The 22,481-nt window shown below is 39.8% G+C and overlaps 2 protein-coding genes across 2 annotated transcripts; one reads left to right on the top strand and one right to left on the bottom strand.

Moving 5' to 3' along the window:
- Positions 1-348: 348 nt before the first annotated feature.
- On the bottom strand, positions 349-6,702 carry bag3 (BCL2 associated athanogene 3). Its single transcript, XM_030071373.1, has 4 exons — positions 6,496-6,702; positions 3,767-4,102; positions 3,137-3,487; positions 349-2,768 (listed from the first exon to the last, which is right to left on the bottom strand). Exons 1-4 carry the CDS (start codon positions 6,700-6,702, stop codon positions 1,638-1,640), a joined length of 2,025 nt encoding a protein of 674 aa, XP_029927233.1. The 3' UTR covers positions 349-1,637.
- Positions 6,703-8,440: 1,738 nt separating this feature from the next.
- On the top strand, positions 8,441-22,186 carry tial1 (TIA1 cytotoxic granule-associated RNA binding protein-like 1). Its single transcript, XM_030070367.1, has 12 exons — positions 8,441-8,793; positions 9,254-9,350; positions 12,073-12,171; positions 12,351-12,405; positions 12,501-12,588; positions 15,035-15,110; positions 15,396-15,504; positions 15,900-15,995; positions 16,140-16,224; positions 17,120-17,243; positions 17,801-17,943; positions 19,290-22,186. The coding sequence occupies exons 1-12, from the start codon at positions 8,765-8,767 to the stop codon at positions 19,408-19,410; spliced, it is 1,122 nt and encodes a 373-aa protein (XP_029926227.1). The 5' UTR covers positions 8,441-8,764; the 3' UTR covers positions 19,411-22,186.
- The last annotated feature ends 295 nt before the right edge of the window (positions 22,187-22,481 follow it).

Here is a 22,481-nt window from a genome sequence, read left to right as displayed (position 1 = left end):
TCAAGTTTTTTTTTTCTTATGTGTTTTTACTCTTCTTAGGGCATGAACACTTTTGTGAGTCTCCATACTTCTTTAAGGATGCAGGACTGGTATTACCATGTCATGATACTAGTATTAATATGTTTTCAGCAACAAGAATTGACAGTCTCTGCATAAACCTCAATGGGGGGAGCAGCAGAGAGCATTCTAACAGCTGATATGCCAAAGAAACCATTGCATTTAGGAGAAAATGACTGTAGTGACCGCTATGCGCCAAAGGGTTAAAAAAAAAACAAAAAACAAAAACATATTCTCAGAATTTGTGCAACATGTTTATGGCTTGAATGGCAACCCAAACATCAGTCCAAATCAATGTCATTAAATACATTTTATTTTCAACCATACCTACGTGACTTGTTTCCAATATCGCATTAACCTGCTAGTCACAAGCTGTGATAAAACAGTGAGCCACAATCCATAATTTGTACAGGTGTTTTGGGTAAACAGCTTCCCCGGAGATTTTTCTGAATGAAAGCAACTGAAAGCAAAGACAACTCACCCCACAGTGCTGATGTATACAAACAATCAGAATGCATTCAGAAAATTACCTTTACCATGAAACAGATTGTGGTTCCTTGCACCCTCTGTGTATGAACTCAGTAATTTCTCACTGCTGGCATTTTGAAGTTTGTATGCCTTTTGACTGTTATCCTATTACAGATTGTGGCTTTGAAAGTTATATAAGGACACTCTGACACTCTTAAACTGTGATTCATAATTAGCAGCAAGTGCTGATTGTCTCACATCTCAAGTATGATACACAACTCACATCCATTTCTGTCAATACACATTGTTAAATGTACCAAAATTCACAAATCATTACTTTGATTTCTGGATTCAAAATATATTGATATAATGTTTTTGAAGTAACAAGTAAACCAATACACATACAAACACTCAAACAATATATCAATCAAAACTTGCAAAACAGAAATATTTCAAATGAAGTGCTGCTGACTTTTCAGCATGATACATTTCAAGAATGGTGGCTTAAGTGCAAAGACAGCAAAATACGTAATGCACCAAAAAGCAGCATCTAATAAACGTAGTAACTTCTATGACATAGCAGCTCCGACAAAATGGCCTTGTGGCTATAAGGGAATAATGTTTTTCTGTTGGCTGAGTTGTGCAGTTAGTATAACTGATTTAAAGCCGGAACTTTTGCACTGGTGTTGTAACCGTTCTGTCAGAATAAAGAAAAGCTTCATACAACACAAGACAAAAGGCAACTAAACATAAGATTTATTGAGTGAAATACTTGTCCTTCCGCTGATTGATAAAGGCCTCTTATTCGAAATCCATTTTAACTCAAAATTGTTGTCAACACCTTGATCATGACAGCTTGTCTTTTTTATGAAGACATTGGCACTACATAGAAGGCAGCAACATTGGCTTAAAAACATGATTGCACTTAGCTACCATCAATTATGTGGTGAATGCCAGGAAATACCAACACCATTAATCAATGCATGCAAGTTAAAGTTCCACAAATGCTGAAGTGGAAGAGGAGTGAGAAAGTTGGCGGGAGCAGACTTGTCGTCCATCAAATTCTCAGCAGGCCATCTTTCTCTCCTCTTAGTTATGAAGCTGTGCAGTCATTACGATATTTCCCTTGACATCTCAGCATGTTCCTTACTGATCATACTGGGCTCTCCTTTCTGCAGGAGGTTGTCGCCCTCCATCGAGCTCTCACTGGCAGGCAGACTGGTTGGCTGCTGCTCCTCCAGTTGCTCCAGTTCTTCCAGTATGGTTTGAACACGACGGACTCCATCCCGTCTTGCCTGCCGTACATCGGCACGCCCCTCTGGGTCGACCGAGTCCAGTGCTAAAAGCTCTTTGGTCAGCAGCTCCTCCAGTAATAAGTATTTCTTATCATTCCTCTTCCCATCAAAGCATTTCACCTCCTGCTCCAGTTTGGCGACTCTTTCTACTATCTGCTGCACCTTAGCCAAACCTGGGTGACTCGGGCACTGGACAGCTGGCTCAGCTTCTGCCCTTACAGGTGGGACCTCTGAAGGAGCTGCATAGTCCTGAGCCTCTGGTTTGGGAGGTATGTGGACGGTGATATTTGTTGTTTGATGTGGCTGCTGTGGTTGCTCCGGTTGTTGAGGCTGTTGCTGAAACTGTGACGGTGACGAAGGCTCCGGCTGCTGGAACTGCTGAGATGTCTGAGGTTGTGTCTGTTGAAACTGTTGTGGTTGTTGGAACTGTTGTGGTTGCTGTGTTGGTGTTTGCTGGAACTGCTGAGGCGGTGGCTGTTGGTATGGCTGAGGCGGTGGAGGCGGTGGCTGTTGGTATGGCTGAGGCGGTGGAGGCGGCGGCTGTTGGTATGGCTGAGGCGGTGGCTGTTGGTACGGTTGAGGTGGTGGAGGCAGTGGCTGTTGGTATGGCTGAGGTGGTGGCTGTTGGTACGGCTGAGGCGGTGGCTGTTGGTACGGTTGAGGCGGTGGAGGCAGTGGCTGTTGGTACGGCTGAGGCGGAGGCTGTTGGTATGGCTGAGGCGGAGGCTGTTGGTACGATTGAGGCGGTGGAGGAGGTGGCTGTTGGTACGGTTGAGGTGGAGGCTGCTGGAACTGTTGAACCTGTGGTTGCTGGAACTGTTGAGGCTTTTGACTATCAGCCTCTGTGTTTAAAGACTGGGCGAACTGCAGGTTCTCGGGTCTGTGCTGACTGCTTGGATCGTGCTCAACTTTCAGGGGTGTTTCTCTTGTGAGGACATGCTGCTGTGCCTGGGAAAACAAGGAAATTATTAGAATCTCATAATAACAATCTTGGTCTTTCTCAGGGGATTTAAGTCCCCATGACGTGACCTCACATGACTTCTACTTCCTGTAAAGTATCTTCAATGGTTACATCATCCTGTGCTTCACAAGTCTTTAAACACCTCTCTCATCCACCTATCCCTTGAAATAAAATTGTGTTTCTCTCTCAAGGCAATATCCTATTGGTTTGCAATTGTGAAATTATCCCTGCCTGCACTACGTCCCACCCAAACATACAGTTTCAATAGGAACTACATAAAATCAAGAAAGTAAGAGTCCATATCATGGTGTCCTAAAGATAAATCCTAGTGTATATCATATGACAGTCATGTTACCTGTGGTCTCTCCCCCAACACCTGCGTTATGATGGGAGACTGGCTTCTCATATGAGGCTGGAGGTGGATAGGAGTGGCTTCGCGATGCTGGGGAAGCAGAATCGGAGAAGCTCTTTCCCGAGGGGACTGCATCGCTCCACAGTGGCCAGCCCATTCCTCTGGCTGAAGGCGATGGAAAGGCTGCTGGTGCTCTGAGTACGGGTTGCGCTGAGAGTAGACAGAGGGATTTAACTGTGCCTGTGGTTGTGCTTGGTTTCCTCCACTTTCATGGATCACTGGGATGGGGATGTAACCTGCCTGGAGGCCAGTGCTGCTGGGTCGTGAGGTTTGGTGTAGCGGGGCAGAGTGAACCTTAAAAATTATTTAAAAAAAACAAAAACCAAAACAAAGATTGAGTCAGTGTAAACTCATAGTGGAGGTATTTCTTTTCCATTCCAAAATCAAGTGCTTCTTACAAGTTGTTGTGCTATCCAACCATTCTGTGAAGTGCATTTCTGCATACAAATTATACGTTAATACAGCATGCGTGGGCAGATAATACCATTTTTCTCTCTCTCTCTCTCTCCCTCTCCCTCTCTCTCTCTCTCTCTCTCTCTCAGCAAAAAGGGAAAGTATCCACTCCAACCTTACCTCTGGTGTTTGTGAAACAGGCGAGCAGGGCTTGCCAGCCTCAGTGGGGCAGCTGTCTGAAGGTCCATGTAACGGTGATCTGGGCCTGCAGTGGAGCCCGAGTGTAGGTGAAGGCGCTTGGCCCTCTGTCCGAATAGTCTGTGCAGTGGCTGGCTGGATGTAGGAGAAACACGGGTGCTGCTGCTGTCGGAGGTCTGCGCCCTCGTGGAAGACGGGGATTGGCACATACCCTTGGCGAAGGATGGGGTGCTTCATCTCCCTCACAAAGGTCTTCTGTGGCTCCTGGGGGCTTGGATCTGGTGGCCTGCTAGGTCCATTTTGTGACAGCTGGTTGACCTAAGAGACAGTCATAACACAGCGATACGATCAATTATGTTAAATCAATAGTCGTAGTCTCTGGATTGAGTCATTATTCATCATAAAAGATTCCAGCACAAATCTAGGTACTACACCTGAGCACAGCTTATAAGTAACAGCTTTCTAGGGAACTTTGAAGCCTGCATTTTCACTTATAACAAAGGACTCGAGTATTTTAGACATAAATAGTTAACAGAATGAGATCTGTCATTTACAGGACACAAAATAATTGTTGATTTGATTAAAAGTACAATAACAGGCAGGCAATAATAACCTACTACAGTACTGGGTTCATGCCAGGAAACCAGTGAATTTTTGAAGAACTGTAATTGTTTTTCTATTTTTTTGTTTTTTAAATGCAACAAAGTCTGTGAGAAACTGACTTGCTCATACTATTTCCTTGGGCAGACAAAGTGACAATACTTCTACTTGGGTAAATTATTTAATCAGTCACTTACTCAGTAGTTACTCAATACAAATGAGCCAGAAATCTCAATATATAGGACCAAATTATCCTAACTTAACAATAGGGGATGTGTAATTCTACTGTAATACATAGTTTATGGGGAATACAAGACATGGCCAAAACCTGATGGTATTTTAAAAAAGAAAAAAAAAAATGCCTCTAACATAACTGAGCAATGACATAACAAGGAAGGTCCATAGGTCACAATGTGAAATTTCCATGTGGGATGCCAAAAGTATCACCTCCTTGACCATTTGTGGAATGAAAATAACTACTGTGCACCAAGTGTGACGTTACGTCCTATCAAAAAAGCGCTGTGTTCATATGTGACATGTTGCTCACAGTCAGTGTGACAACACTCGCCTGGCCAGATTTTCCTGACGTATCCCAAACACATTAATTTGACACACCCACTAAACCAACACGCCATTTTATCTGACCTCATAATGTAATACACCAAGTTATCTTTGTGTGCCCTCGGTTGCCAACTATGTTAAACAGAACCAATCAAGGATTTTAATCTTTTTGTTGCTTATGATTGCCATGAATGATTTGACAACTGCTTTTCTTCTGCGTAATATATTCTGTGGCCTAACCTGTCATTATCAGTAATCCTCGAAGATGCAATTCAGATATCACACTAAAACTTTAGAGTACCTATCAGAGGAATAATAGGCCTATTACAGTAATATTACAGTGACAGGAATTTCAAACAATCACATTAAGTATGGTAACATGAATAATTTGGGAACAAAACAATTTATAAGAGCAATTTAAAAATAGGTTTACTATAGTATTTTTTTCATTAAGTGAGTTAGGAAAATTACTTAAGGATGTTCTCATGGTATAGCTAATGACAGTCCAGCTGGTGGCCTATATGTAAGACACCTGTCAATGACAGCCAAGGAGGCCCACAGTGTGAGCAACAGTCTAGTGTTGATGATACAAAAGTAGCACAAGTTCTGCTTCAAATCACTGTAACAAAAGATACACAAAACATATATTTACATAGCATCCAGTGGCAATTTTTCTTTTTCTTTTTTTTTTTCCTAGGACAAAGTTGTGAAATAGCTGTGAACGACCCTTTGCCCTCTGCCATTTCAGTATGGGACGCTTGCACACTGGCAGCAGCATTGCACCAATTTTATCCCCCTGACAGCTGTGTCTTTCCAGCAGATTCTTTCGGGACACTAACTTTGGACAACGGCGAGTGTTGATCTCTCTTTAGACGAAAGATTGCCAACTGGCAGCTTGTGAACCCCCCTCCATTTCAATCCTTCAACATTTTGCAGGCTGATTCTGCAGACCACTTTGTTTTGACATGGAATAAAACACGTTTATAAATACATATGCACATCTATGGTGTACATATATGTATGGTTAAACTGAATTGGCCGGGGCAGGCAGCGGCTCTGTGCTCAGCTGCAGGGCCGAGTGTGAACTGAACCAGCCTCAATTCCAATCCCTTGTAAGGCAAAAAGTTTAATGTGAACATACGTCGCAGTCTGGAAACAAACATCACCAAAATCAAAGCTCAACACTAGGTAGCCTTTACATACTGCAGGGTGAGTCATCGACCAATTATAGGCTTAGATCATGACACGGGAATATAACGGGGCTGATCACCCGTTAAAATAGGCTTATGAGCTGTCAGTGAGGGGGAGGCGACGGTGCCAAAGAAGGCCTATGGTCAACAACAATAAATAAATAAATAAATATCAAATAGTGAAAGCAGCACTACGGTGTTGGCGTGATACATGCGTACCAAAAAAAAGAGAGAGAAAAGAAATATATCGACGGAGGAAAAATGCAACAGGGAAATAAATCCATGCGAGGAGTTTTTATCTGGTGTCTGGAAGTGATAATGTTAACACGGACAACTTTATTTATCCCGGCGCTCTCCTACCTTTTTGGCGTCGTGTCTCGGGTCATTCCAGGTTGTGGTGCGGTTGTTGTGATCCACAAAGAAAGGCCACCCGGTCTGAGGGTCAATTTTTACCTCCCATCCGAGAGGCAGGGGGTCGTTATTATTATTGGTGTTTGCCATTGCCACTATCGGCGACTGCGTCCTCATGCTGTTCATGATGCCGCTGGCAGCTGAGTATTGAGACATTTTTATACAGGCGACGGACCCTTTAAAGATTCCTTCAAGTGACGTGGCAAAAGGGGGCTGGAAGTTTCTCGAAATAGCGGAATCAATGCTGGAGGGGGCGGAAAATGCTGGGGTGGCATGGGGATGGCATGAATCCCCCCTAAAAAAACTTTTGTTGTCATGCCAAGCACCCCTTAAAATAATGCCACACAATGGATTGATTTATGACCGATTTGATGATAAGATTGTGGACCCAAAGACACCATATATGAGCTTTTTTTTTCCTTTTTTATTTATTTATTTTTTTTTTTTTTGCTTTAACCTCCTGTTACCTTCAAATTCTCATAAAAATGTTTTATCAATTTAATTTCAACCTCCAGGAAATGATTAGAATCAAAATTGTCACCCAAGTTTATGTGTCAGATACTTTGTGTGGTTTGACTACCTAAATAGCCCTTTAAATAAAACAATAGCTCCCACACTCACTGGATTACGAATCAAAGTTCTTGTAGGAATCATGTTTTTTCCTCCCAAATGTCCCATTAATCATAAGTGGCTCTCACACTAATACAGATATGGTTTTTGTTTTATGAGGGCCCTAAAGCAGAGGGACAGCTAAAACAGCCTGGGGTCAACTGCACCCTAAATTAAACCTGAACACAACACTGAAAACATCATGTGTGCCTGATTGCCCAATTGAATTAGTAAAAAACATGAAATATGAAGCAATAACGATGTTATGATGCCTCAAACATTACAAGGGGTCAAGTTGACCCCTAAAGATAACAGGAGGGTTAACCTTGGAGACAGTGGTGCCTCTCTGATCATAATAATCAAAGCTTGTTTAGTGTGACTCTGTAATTGAACTGGTCCTGTTGTTGCTGGAGGACTCCCTGTTTGGAAACCATCACAGCAAACAAACAAGGGAATCCCGGGCCTGTCGAATAGATGCACAACAGACTCAGGATCCCCTCTTGATGAGATCTTGTCCAAGGGAATCCAGTCTGTAGGCAAACCAGCCTGCTGTTAGATATGACTTGGTATTGCATTACATAACTGTCTATACTGTAGGTGGTGTGATGACTACAGTGGGCACAGTGAAACCTCTCATCAGGACAATCCATCCTCACCCATGTGCTCATTCAGCTGACTGCTAGTGTACGAAAACAGGAGAGAAATTAAAGGAAAAAATTCTGTCTACTCTACTTCTATCTTAATGCCTTAATTAGTTACCTTAATGTCGCTTTTATTGTGAAGCACATTGTATTGCATTGCCTTGTGTGCCATATAAGGTGTGACTGACTGCTTGATTAGTTGGTCGATCTATTGATTTAGTTGCATGGTGGAAGTTACAGTCAGAGATCATTTTCAATCATTTTATTCTTCATCAGAACACTCACACAAAACCTCAGACGCCTGTATATGAGACATCATTTTGTTTATTGCCCTTTAAATTTGTACAGCAGGGTGCGCACTGATTCAAGACTGATTTTTTCTTTAAATTTGATCCTTTTTTTTTGTAATTCAGAAAAGTCTGCAGTCACATTCAAGACGAGCGTATTATTATCTCCCCAATAATAACCCCAGGCCTCCTGCGCTCAGACAGCTGACAGGGCTCAGCTTCTGGAAGAGTCCGGACGGTTCGAGCCGCTGCCACACACCGCCGGACGCCGGTGGAAAAAACAAACTCACCCTTGCGTGACATTTCAAAATAAAAGCCTACGACACAATTTGCAAATTACTTATTTCTGAGGAAAATAAGTCACGAATGAGCTCGTCGTTTGTCCGTATGATGTGTTAGTTAATAGTTAATTAGTGATTTAAAAAAAAAATATTTGTACATATATCCTCATCGCGACGCTACAATGGTCAGCCTCACGCTACGCCAATAAATATCTTTCTTGCACACACGCAGGCACGCACGCTCCCGTGGACTCCCAGCGTCACGTATGCCCTACCGCCCGGTTAGCTAGCTGCTAAGCTAGTTAGCTAGTTGTTGTAGCAGTGCGCACCGGAGTCACTTACCGTCAGATTAATAGCTAGTAACTAACGTTTTCTAGCTTGCTGACTCTCAGTATTAAGCATGGACGACGACAGCCACCCCAAAACCTTGTAAGTAGATTCGGTAACAAACATTAGCTGGCCGTTAGCTTTGCTTAACGGCTCCGGCTAGCTGCTCTCTTAACAGCCACAAAGCCTAGTTAACCCTTAGTTAGATAACATTAACGTTGTGTGTTTCTACTAACGTTGGGTTAAGTAGCTAACTGTTAGCCTTGGTTATGCTACGACAAAACTACAACCTCGCCATTTCATGTTTGTGTACAATCTCAAATATAAAAGGTAACGTTACGCGTGGCTGCGAACTAGCTTGGCTAATTGTGACTAGGCCAGTTTGTGTTATCACTTACTGGATATTACAGACTCATCACCTGTTTGACTGCTCATTCAGCACCGAGCTAATCACCTTGTTATATCCCAGTGTGGTTAGGTTGGTAACTTTATCAGTGTCACGTCACCATTACCCTCAATAGACAGTCAGAGTTGTCAAAATGAACATCCTCTCTCCCTCCAGATATGTGGGGAACCTCTCCAGAGATGTGACAGAAATTTTGATCCTGCAGCTCTTCACTCAGATAGGACCTTGCAAAAGCTGTAAAATGATAACTGAGGTAAGTAGCCCGCATTTTTTTCTACAGATATTGTCGTGTAATGCTGCATCTGCTGCTGCCCTATGGGGAAAAACCTGACTCATTCCCATCTGGACAAGAGGGTAACCCTGACATTTCTTCCTGAGGACTTCAGAAGACATCATTCATCAGTCTCTCAGCGAGCAACGACTCTGCTGTTTTAGGCTGGAAATTTTATGTAGTGAATTTTAAATGGACAGACAGCTATACTTTATTGATCCCAAATTGTTAATTGTGTCACAGCAGCAGGTTGTGCAAACAAACAAGAGAGACAGTATTAAACTACACAAACTATACCTCTCAACTCTAGGGGAAATATGTAAACACAGGTAACAAAATAAAGTGGATCAATACAAAGATTGTAAGAAAGAGGAAAAACCTCTGCATACTTTAAGTGTAATAAAAAACAGAAATATATCTATTCAATATCTATAGACCTTTCACCTTTGATATTCAGTATGTGAATAGGCTATATGGTGATAAATTACACAATTCCAACCTAAAGCTCAGCAAAGATCTGTATTTTTTATTTAACTATATAGTGGATTTAGATTTTGTGTCTCTAGTTACTGGATAATCCTTGCAAGAAGAAGTTTGAGCACACATTTGAGGTGAACTGCACCTTTGGGTTGGCAGGAAGGACCAAGTGGCATCATTTTGAGACAGGAAGCCACATGAAATCCAGTCTCAGGAAGCCACATGAAATCCAGTCTCTCTCTAGAGGTCACTGAGGTTTTATCTGTGAATGGGGCTGACCACCTGATCCCACCTAAAACCCCACATTGGGCAAGGAAGGTGCCATTTTTACAGTTTTGAGACATATTTTGTGGACAATGGGGTGAGCTTTGTGGTAAAAGAGAATGCCCCGCCACAAAAAGGTCACAAGCTTTTACAGGCAGTTGTGTTCATCAACACCTGTGTGTGTGTGTGTGTGTGTGTGTGTGTGTGTGTGTGTGTGTGTGTGTGTGTGTGTGTGTGTGTGTGTGTGTGTTGAAATGTCCTGGAGCTTGTTGTAAGTCTAAAAAGGAGCACCAGTTCAGTTCCTACAATGTAAATGCAACATAACACAATATACATCCATTGTGTAGATGGTTGGCTTTTTATTTCCATCAGAGGTCAGGTTGGCAACCTCAGTAGTTTCCACCGTGTGTATTATTCAATTCACAGTTGCAGAGCAGTTTCCACAAATTAGAAATTATGCGCTTTGAGGTTATTCAAAAGGCCTTTGGCAGTAAAAAATGAACCATTCATATTGTGGCGCTTAAGGCATATAGTATCTGGCAGGAATTCCAAGCACACACGAGCAGGATATATATTTTTTAAGCAATGCTTCTTGCAGCTGTCCCATTCATTTATTGTAATATAATAGAAAATATAAGTAGTTGACCCAGCGCATCTGGAATGGAAGTACACATCCTCAATGATGGACTGAATCTTAATGCGTGCAATTGAGCATTTTATGGATAGGTTTGTGATGTATGATGTCATTTTTTTTTTTTTTTTTTAATAATATGTGAAGACTCGGGTTGTAGCAAGAAAGGCACCATGTCTTAGCACAAGGGTTGGGCGATCATGGCCAAAAAACAAAATCTCATGTTATTTATTTATTTATTTATTTAAGCATTTCACAATTTTAATCTAGATTTTCTTGTGTTTCACCAACTTCTACCAGTAACTGATGGAAATCTTTGTGGGTATGATCACAGGACTGGTAACGTGTGCATGATTTTCTGGGCTTGCACGTTCTGTGTGCATGAGTGTATTGGGGCTATTATAACATTATAATTCACAAAATCTGGATTTTACTATTCAGCTCCTTTTTGCATAGATTTAAAACTTAAACTTAACAGCCCTAATTTGCCCTTAATAGCCTATTTATCAGAGAGGGGTGTTTTAATATATGTAATAAAGCTATTCCTTTGTTACATGACATCAACCGACTGCATTATGTTTTTCTGTATGAAATGAGGAACAATGATCCATGTCCTGAGTACATAAATGGCTAGCCCTCAGTCTACACAACTTCATTATCCTAACCCTTTGCTACTGGTTGTCTGAAGTGGTTACATCGAGAGCTCCACCCTCCGCTGATGTAATGACGGAGGAGTTTGTGGTTGGCAATTTTTTTTTTTTTTTTGTCTGCAAAATCAAATCACTTTAATGGACTATCCTGTCTGGCGAGTGTGGGGTTTGGAAGGACTCTCTTTCTTTTGAATTGGGTAGACTGGTGTAACTTGATAATTAGTGTCTGTGGTTTATGTTTACACAATAGCTCCTTTAGTATTGTTCAGTTAAGATGTCTGCTGGAAGATGTCCTACAGCACGCGGGCCAGTACTGTCAACACTGGTCCGTTATTGTATCGCTATAATATTCACTCTTGACTTTTTGTTAGCAGCCCTGCAGCAGGAGGATTACTGAAAATTGACGCTACAATTACAAAAAACGCAAATAGAATGAAAATGTATCATCTGGCGTAAGCGCTTTGCCCACCCAATATAGAAATGAATTTTTATTCCAGCACATTTGTCTATACATCATGGTGTTAATATTCAAATAAGAACCATTTGTAAGCTGTGGTGCTTTGTGGAAGTGAAATTAGGTTGCAGACCAAATTATCTTTGTCATCCATGTCCACAAAAAAAAAAATAAGAGGAAGCACTTGAGGACGTTGAATTCACCTGTTGGACTTCATCTCTTTTGCAGCACACAAGCAATGACCCATATTGCTTTGTGGAGTTCTTTGAACACAGAGATGCAGCTGCAGCCCTTGCAGCCATGAATGGGAGGAAGATATTAGGAAAGGTAGGTTCATTTTCTCAATCTGGAATTAAAAGCAGCATGAGACAGATACTGAATTCTCCTGTAGTCGCTCCTCTGATCAGCTGTTTGTTTTTTATGTGTTGAGAATGTGTGTATCACCAGTCCCCCCCTACTCCACCCACCCGTCTTAAAATGCTCTTTGTGACCTTCTCTGCTTTCAGGAGGTCAAAGTAAATTGGGCCACCACTCCAAGTAGCCAGAAGAAAGACACATCCAGTAAGTGTTAAGCAAATTGGAGGATCACAAAGACTTACATGTAATTTTACTGGAGAATTGTAAATGGTCTTTTTTTGTCCCTTCTTTCCCCCCAGATCACTTCCATGTTTTTGTGGGTGATTTGAGCCCTGAGATCACCACTGAGGATGTCAAGGCTGCATTTGCACCTTTTGGGAAAATCTCGTAAGTTTTTCATCTGAAGGTCACTTTGTTTTTGTGTATAGTGCAGTTACTTCAATGCAGTATATTGTTTCTTCTCATGAAGTTATGTTTTGTCTTTGTTTAAGATATTCCATAATAGCCTTTATTAGAACTGAAACTAAAAGCATCAATGACTATGTTTACATGCACACAATAAGTATTGTCTTTTTACTGTGAATAGAAAAATAACTGAAATTCACACATGCAGTGATAAGGGATTTTTTTTCCCGGTTTAGGTTGTTTGTCCATGCAGTGTCATTACTAATTTAACCGTGTTAGTCACACTATGTACAGGGAACAACGTTCATCACTGACTTCCTGAAATAGAAAAATTACTAGCACAAAGAATATTCACTGAGCAATGGCCCCTCCTTTAAATCTGGCATCAGCAGGTCTTGTATCCAGATTGTCTGTAGTTATAATTTAGCTGCCATGCATTTACACCTAACCTTCAAATACATCTCCAGTATATGTCGTGAAATTGGCTTAATTAATTTTTTTGTTTGCAAGAGAGTTGCACATGTCACTTCCTCTTGTAATATTTAGTTCCGTTTGAAAAATGATCCAAGCTGCACTGTGCACATCCCAGTTAAATTTAAAGTTTATTTATGTTCACATAACGGATTGGAGGTACATTATGTTTACATTGTGTCGTAATGTGTCTCTGACCGGCTCTGCAGGTGCATCCGGCTCTCAGGTCTTGGCGTTTTAGGCGCATTGACAACTAGATGTCACGCATGTTTGCAGTGTGATCATGCACGCTAATGCCAGGTGTAAAGGTTGTCAGTGTTTCAGTGTCAGCTGTTCTTCATGACACATACACCAGGCCTCTAATAGAGCATCAATCTAATGTGAACTGATGTCATTTTTCTCTCATTGTCAAGCACTGAAAATAATTTCCACAGTTAAAAAATGTTTATCAGCATTACTGCTATAGGTGAAGTTTCATTGAGTGCATCACGATTAGTATTTATTGAGATACATGCAAGGTTGTGCAACCTCACTGAAACTAGCTGGCAAAATATTTACTGGAAGTGTGGAAACCCTAGTAGTTAATTAGTGTTGAGAAAATTTGGATGAGAGACTGGACTCTAGACTACAACTATATCACAGAGAAATGCAGTGTTTTTTTATGTAGACAGAGATAGTTAATATACAACGGCTTCACCCTATGTTTAAATTAAGAATATTCTTTGTTGCGTTAATGTCATGTGTTAAAGAGCACTGGCATGCATGTAAACATAGTTGATGATGATGATGATGATGAATTAAAATTATTCTAACTATTGTATGAAAGTAAATATCAGGATGGGATGAGCCTCTTGGCAACAAGTGTACTGCTATGTTGTGATAAGAAAAATACCCCTAGCAGAATGCAGCAGCCTCAGTCAAGTCATAGTTAGCAGGATAATTCTTGTAGGCTGTTATTCACCAGTGGTCTATGTGTTGTAGTGTCTCACTGTTCTCATGACTGAAGTGTCAGCTTGTAGCCTATTCTTCCTTTTTATATGTTTTTTTAGGCTATGGTAAGTAACTTGTCTTGAATGTCAACAGAATGTAAGCTTTGTGTATGAACCTGAACAGCTTTCAACTTACCTGTAGTTGTGGGTCTCAGTGAAGTAATAGCACTTTGGTTATTTTACAGAAATGCTCATAGGATTGGACAGGAGCTTGAAGGCTAACAGCAAGGAACTGTGCACTCTGGAGACTCAGATGTAGTTTTTTTCCTCTATTTATTCCATTGCTTTCCATATGTCTTTATTGTAGATGCTGTGTATTAACATGATCTAGCTTAGATTAACAAACTCCAATACTCAATGTACTCCTCTAAATCTATGTTTCAATTGTCTCATTTTGATTTGCATAGTACTGTTTGTAGTGTAATGCTCCTCTCCAAAAATTCTGAAAATGTCAATTTCTCAAAATTTGCAGCTCCCCAAACTCCATATTGGTGGTAAAGAATTGACCAGGAAAAATAAAGAAATCTGTTAACAGGCCATGTATGCCGTTTAATTCCTTTTTTTCTCTTTGATATTTTTTATATATTTCTATTTGTAGGAAGAGCACCAACAGCAGATTTTAAGAATGCATGGTAATCCATAATCTTTGTGAATTTAAATCAATAGCCTACTAGTGTGAAGATTGAACAAGAAGTGGTGCTCTAGTGGCAAGGAACCATTAAAGAATCTGAAAACATGTTAAACCAATAGTGTAGGCTGCATGTATTTGTACTTGTTTTTTTGTTTTCAAGTGTTGCTTTGATGTTAGTATTACCAGTCAGTGCTCAGTCCAGGGTCATGATAGCTAATTTACATTAATGTAGGCCAATGTAGAGGATTCACAGTTCAGTGTGTTTTGCGTGGTTCCTTTTAGTTTGAAGTCAAGACGTTGGGAAGGGCACTAAAGTTCCTCTGGCGTTTCCCTACAGGGACACCCGTGTTGTGAAGGACATGACGACAGGCAAATCAAAGGGGTATGGATTTGTGTCCTTCTACAACAAACTGGTAAGGCTCCAGTGCAAGAACACAAAATGAAGGTTATTTCTATTTTCTGTTTATTATCCTACTTTTTAATCCAATTGAAATATAATTAATCATAGTTAAAACCATAGTTTGAAGTGAAATCTTAATTACAGACACGTTTAATTTGTAGTTAACCACTATTTTAAATATGAGTTGAATAGTTGATTATATACAATAATGTATATTCTGAAATTTGATTAGTGCTGCTGTTAAACTTCGTGGATGCACTGAATGCAAGGTGTTAACTCTTTTATTTTTCACTTGCAGGATGCAGAGAATGCCATCGTTCACATGGGGGGGCAGTGGCTAGGAGGACGCCAGATCAGGACCAACTGGGCGACACGCAAGCCACCGGCTCCAAAGAGCGTTCAAGACAGTATGTTTTTAAAGGAAAACCCCACACTAAAACTGTTTGGCAAATTTTTGCTCTCCAAAACATTGATAAACATCAGGTATTGGCGTCAGTCCCTCAAAATCTAAGTACAAGAGCTTTTTGTATAATTCACCATTTCAAACCAATGTTCAACAATCATACAGGGAGAAATCCATCATGTGAGAAGCAGAGATAAGAATTTTTTTTCTCGGACAGAAGCCCCGATAGACTTCAATAATGCAACTGCTTTTGGCATAAAGACAGACTTTTTATAAATCATTTTGTAATTATTTAGCTTGGATTTGATTCAAAGCACAAATGTCTGTTTTGAATCATTTGTACTTCTTTTTATAAATCAGCATCAGTAAATCTTCTCAAATTGTTCCTGTTTCTTTAAGATGGCTCCAAGCAGCTGAGGTTTGAAGACGTGGTGACTCAGTCCAGCCCGCAGAACTGCACCGTGTACTGCGGGGGAATCCAGTCAGGACTAACAGGCAAGTGCTCTCACAGGCTGTTGGCAGCCCACCATCAAACTGCACTCATAATGTCTCAACTACTACAATTACTTAGGCTACATTTACATATTGTTTTCCTTGAAGAGCCAAAGCACTGAACCTTTTTTTTCTTTTTTATTTCAGAGCATCTAATGCGACAGACCTTCTCACCATTTGGTCAAATAATGGAAATCAGAGTTTTCCCAGAGAAAGGATACTCTTTCATCAGGTAGGGCTGTTGTCACACACGTGATCCATTGCAACATCTCACCCCTAGATGTCAACACAACTACATGACATGATAGGACAGACCAATCTGTTCTACACCCACTTCCAGAGGCCCTCCTTGGAGCTTTTGTGTTCTAGGAGTGGGGGAAAATAAATTATTCACTGAAGTAATGCTATTTTCCTGTTGATTTTTTTTTTTTTTTTTTTTTTTTGGAAATCCATTTCTTTATTACTGAATTAATTTAAAGTAAAGATAAGTTAGGAAAATTTTTGGCAAGAAAATCTGACATGGCTATTTTCAGAGGGGTCCTTGACCTCTGACCTCCAGATCTCTGAATGAAAATGGGTTCTCTGGGCAGCCACAGGTCTCCCCTTTGCATGGCTATCTCATGCTAATCCCATGCAGTTTGGGCCACAAACCATGCAGTCCAAATGTGGAGTTGCATAGATTGGGTTTAACTGGAAAGCTGAGACCCAATTCATGTGTGATGATGTTAGTCCCCATAGTGGCCATTTCATCATAGTGAGACCATTTTTTGAAACACGATGCCAGTATATAAACCTGTTGTGACCTTTAGGATAATCACAGCCTCATGAAACTTTACGACCGCAAACCAGAGGATAATTCAAAAAGCAAAAATCACAAAAAATGTAATATCAAATCACAATACTTGTAGAATTGAAATATGTGAGAATCGCAATACATATCAAATCGGCACCCAAGTATTGTGATGGTATTGAATTGGGAGATAAACATGCTGTCCCAGCCCTACTTGTATTCACCATATTGCTGCTGTCTATAACCATAAAGCTGTATGAGGTATACATTTTGAATCTATGTGCTCATCTGCACAGCCAGGCAGAAATTCAGACATTTAATTTCTCTTCCTTTTAAGGTTCTCCTCCCATGAAAGTGCAGCCCATGCCATCGTCTCAGTAAATGGCACAGCCATTGAAGGCCACATGGTAAAGTGCTACTGGGGCAAGGAATCTCCTGATATGGCTAAAAATCCACAGCAGGTAGGCAGACCAGCATAAGGGATTGGGAATGCTGTTTGTACTGTAATGTAAGGCGTAGGGGTTTGGCTCCATATTTGTCTCCCTTTTCTCTGTTTTTGCAGTTTGTGCCAAAGCAGGTAACAACAATTGCTCTCTGATAATTATTTTAACAGACTTATTTGTTTATGAGGGCCATTTGCAGGGTAAATTACTCTTTGGATTTAACGTCATGTTTTCTAACTGTGTTTAAGTGATGTAATTCCTCTGTAATTTTATGCAGCTCTAGTGCTTTGGGCAACAATTCTTGTTATGTTTCCAGTAGATTTTCTAGTGCTAAAAATGTTTTTTTGAAATCATAATATAATCATTACTGTTAAAACATTTGGACTACACTCATTTTAACTTCAGATATTAAGACTAAATTACATCGTTTGTCTTAATTTCACATTCTCCCTTGCAGTGATGATAATTTCCTCACTGAGGTGGAGCACCGCTGCTGAATGAATATTGCTGAGTGTAAAGTGGCAGTGAAGTCATTTACTCTGCTTGTCTTCTTCTGTGTGTGTGTGTCAACACAGGTGGACTACGGTCAGTGGGGGCAGTGGAACCAGGTGTATGGGAACCCCCAGCAGCAGTACGGACAGTACGTGACCAACGGGTGGCAGGTTCCCTCCTACAGCATGTACGGCCAGACATGGAACCAGCAGGGATTTGGAGTAGAGTGAGTTTTACTCTTCAGTATATAGTAAAATTAAGACATTATTTTCTTTATACATGCTTAAAGGCAGACTATGCAGTTTCAGATGGAAAGGCACCTCACCTTGTTATATTGTGGTAAACAGAGTTGAATGTCACTCAGTTCTCAAAATAATATAATTTTGAAATGCCTCAGGAGTTCAGGATAACTCTTTCTCCCCGTTATGCACTAAGGACATGATTTATATTTAGTTACTGACATTTCAGTCATAACAAACGTTCATCAGAAAGTCTCCTATGGCAAACCTCCTTCAATATGTACCGATGCTTCACCGTGTCCCATGCACACAGTTGTGCGTAATGATTTCATGTTATAAGGGTATAAGGCCAGATAAGGGCATTTCGAACATTTAAACAAAATTAGAGAAACAATTATGTCCTTTTGTGCGGGATTTGTCTCTTCGATGAGAAACGCATCCTATTATCCTACGCACCTGCACAAGACAATATCTGGATGTGTGTGCTACCCACAGTCCCACAAATGTTAGAAGTAAAAGCAAACTGTCTTGATTTTCTTAAGTGTTGGCTCACAGCCAGCGGACTTTATCTTATTTTGTCCACTGATGGCAAATTCACAGTTCAAGCCGGCAGTAATTAGTGAAAGTAATGGATTGAATGGGTGCTCTTTTTAAGTAGCATTGGTGCATCTCTAGCTTGTCGTGCTGCTCCAAGATAATCATTTTAATTTCATTATCTGCTGTTGTTTTATTTTGGGGAGTCTCGGCTGCTGCTCATATCTTTTCCTGATGGCAGCAATCTTAGCCGCACAGCATATTTTGCCAGAATTTTAACTGGAAATGGAAATTATACTTTAAATTATAGATAATGACTATACATGTAATTTATATATACATTCTATTACATGTCAAAGGTTCAAAAATGAAAGGTGTACACATTTTATACTTGTTTGTATATGTATTTTTATTATTCTTATAGGGTATGCAAAGGATTTTCTTTTGTTATATTATTTTTATTGATCCACTTTATTTTGTTAGTTGGGTTTAATTTATAGATATAGATATATCTTTTTCTCCTAGTGTTGAGGTATATTTTGTGTAGTTTACTGTTGTCCCTGTGCAATGTTTTTTGGGATGAGTAAATATATCTATCTAATTGATTTTCTCTGCCATGTTTGTCAAAATAAAGTGAACTCTTTTCTGTTTGTACGCTGAAGCAGACTAATGGGATTGTTCCTGCACCCTGAGGCAGTTTGATGTCTCCTTGATCTTTACTTCACTGAGATTTATTTTATTACACAGCTCGATCGTTCTGCAGTTATACTAATCCTAGAGTGACGGCTTTCGTTTGCAGGCAGTCCCAGTCGGCCTGGATGGGAGGGTTTGGATCTCCACCGTCCCAGCCTCAGCCCCAGCCCGGCCCCGTCATGTCCAACCTGGCCAACTTCAGCATGGCTGGCTACCAAACGCAGTGAGCTGGCCCTCACCTCAGTCTCACCATCATATTACCATGGGAAATTAGTCAACCCTTTCAGACCACACAGCACTCAACATCGGGGCAGGCGCTGTGGTAAATGAGGGGCAGGGGCCATATTCACAAAGCCTTTGTAGCTAACAGTTGCTCCCAGACGGCCAGTTTAGGAGTAAATCCCAAAAGACAATGTCCGTTTTACTAATAATCCTCAACATGTTTTTGGTGGGCAAAGTGCTCTAGGGACTGTGTTTACAGATGCTTCAAAGGCAGAGCCAAAGTAACTGCCTTTTTCCTAAGTAGGTGTTAAAATAAAGGGGGTCCTCTTTCTCAAATACACAATTTTGCAAAAAATAAATTCTGAAAAGCATTTTATATGTAAATCAAAGTGTGTGTGTGTGTGTATGTGTGTATATATGTATGAAACCAGAACAACAGGAGAGAGAAGTGTTTCAGTGGAGCTACAAGTACATTTATTATCGAACAGATCACTGGGATGTGACGGAAAACCTTGAATTTAAAATTCATCCCACCATTACACCAAATTATCTTAACAGTAGGAATATTAACATTCAGATTGCCAATATGCTTATAAATCTAATGAGTATTCTCAAAGAGAAGTTGTTACTGCTGTTTTTTTTTTTTGTTTGTTTGTTTTTTGTTGTTTTTTTTTTTTAAAAAAAAAGCTTGTCACACTTTGAGGCATCATTATGATTTCAAAATTCAAGTCAGTTTTATTTGTGTAGCCCAAAATCACAAAGTACAAATTTGCCTCAGGGGGCTTTACAGCAATACAGCATCGTCAGTCCTCAGACCGTCACATCGACACACGAGAACACACACAGCCATCATGGATGAATTTCTTAGAAACAAAACTTTGTGTTTATTCAAAACATGTTTTATTTTTTGGGGGGGAATTGAAAGACATTGAAATGAGACTGACAGGGAAAATGAGTAAGAGGAGGAGGAGGAGGGTAGGAGGGTAGGGTCGATGGTGCGGTACAAGCTGCACTGCACTGAGCCACCAGAACGCTCGGGCTCGCGACACGTCAGTCTGGCCTCAGCTTCAGCACATCGCTCGATAATTCAGTCCTGTTTTCAGAAACTCTTAGTGCTTCAGATTTAAACGCTTTGTGAATACGGGCCCAGGAGCAGCAGTTTACCTTTCCAACATTATGTGAAGAAGCTCATCTTATTTGTATAAACAAGTTGTGGCTTTAAAAGAGATTTGAGCGGGAGGTGGAATCTCTTGGATAAAATTTTTGTGTACAAAGGAAAATTTCAACTACACGACTGTAAAAACAAAACAAAAAACAAACAAAAAAAACTGAATTTTCATGTTTTTGTATTGGAGTGATCAGCATGTTCTTAGCAAAGTTTTTATGAATTTTAGTTTACAACTTGATGTAGCCTAGATCGGACTAATTTATAACCCTGTGTCTCATGGGAAAGGAAATACTATAGCACATACACATTGTATAAAGGAAATATTGTAAATAGCTTAACCCCCTAAAACTTTGTAAAGGTAATTGACTCTGTTATGCTGATTCTGGGGCTGGTTTCCTAGAGGAATCGTAAATCTTAAATTGCTCTTCCTTCCTCTCATTAACCTCTCTACTCTCATAGACCCTCTAGTGACCCATTTAAAGCATAGTTTCTTCTCAAATTATCAAGCTTTTGTTTTATGATCATCACTTTCCGGTGGCTGTGAGAGTTTTGTGAAGAAATATGAACCTACTTAAGCAAAAAAAAAAAGAAAAAAAAAGTTGTGGAAAACCAGCCCCTGATCATATTGCATCATGTTTTTGTCATATTTCAAAATATCAGACTTTCCAGTCACCCCTTTGTGAAAGGAGAAATTTTGTGTTTGATGCTTTCTATAAATTGCAAGAGACTTTTTTTCCACTGGCAGTGGAGGGTTTCAGTATATCAGTGATTCTTGAGAGCGGAGTGTATGGTTTTTGTTTTTGTTTTCATTTGATCCTCGGTGCATTCTGGGTTTTCAGAGCTCTTCCAAGAAATGTTTTCATATCTCCTGGTTAAATGATTTGAAAAAGCACTGGCAAATGGTATAACCATTTCTCAAAACTATCATGTCATTTAGATTTTATGTGCTTATGTGCCATTATGTACAGCCAATTAAAACTATTTGTTAGCTTCACTTTCTTTTTGGTGTTGTACTAGCCAACATACTTGATGCTTTTTTTTTCTTTCTTTCTTTCTTTTTTTTTTTTTTTTGAGGGATGGGGGGGTCACATGTAAGAAAACAGGGTCATGTTGGCTAAAGTGTGTAAATATAAACCTTGAGCACCAACCGTCATGACACTTCGAAAACAATGTTGTACATAGTGTAGTTAGAATGTTATAAAATGCCATCATTAAATTTCAGCAATATAATTTATGAAGAAGCCTTAATTGATGTGTCAGTAAGTTCAAATTTTTGTTTTATTTAGAGGCTACATTGCAAATCAAAAATTCTTTTTTGCTTTCATTTTCCCTTTTTTTTTTTGTTTTTTCTTTTCTTTTTTTAGGTTTGTGTGCCATTTTCAGTAAGTAGCAGGAAGCAAGTGATGTTTTAGTTTGAATTGCACGCTTATGACATGTAATATATTTGTTGCTTAAAAATATTGAATGTAACTACAGGTTGCTTTTATGACAGTAAAATACATATGAATTGAAGAACTGATGAAGTGACATTCAGTAACTGACAAAAACCCATTTTCCACTTAAATGGAAAAGTGAATAAATAAGACACTTCAAATAAAGAAACTTTGAACCTGGTCATTCAGTACATTTATTAGACACTAATAAATTGCACTGTCACAATGTTAGGCTGACAGCAAAGCATACATTCAGTTTAAATTTTCATCTGTAGTCTGAATATTTAATCGTATTTTATTAAACTGGTGTTCTGAAGTTCATAAAGTATGTAACAGTTTAAACGCAATTGCTCAAAAAGCTTTTCACCCCTTGATTTTCTTTGCAGCTGAAGTGGGATTTTTATTTCTTTTCCCTTTACCAAAGTGGAATTTAATGAAACCGAAATGGTGACACAATATTTTAGTAGAACTTGTT

Source organism: Myripristis murdjan, chromosome 15 (genome assembly GCF_902150065.1).
Source record: "Myripristis murdjan chromosome 15, fMyrMur1.1, whole genome shotgun sequence".
NCBI lineage: Eukaryota > Metazoa > Chordata > Actinopteri > Holocentriformes > Holocentridae > Myripristis > Myripristis murdjan.
Note: the sequence above shows the minus strand (reverse complement) of the source record. Positions and strands in the feature narration are given on the sequence as shown.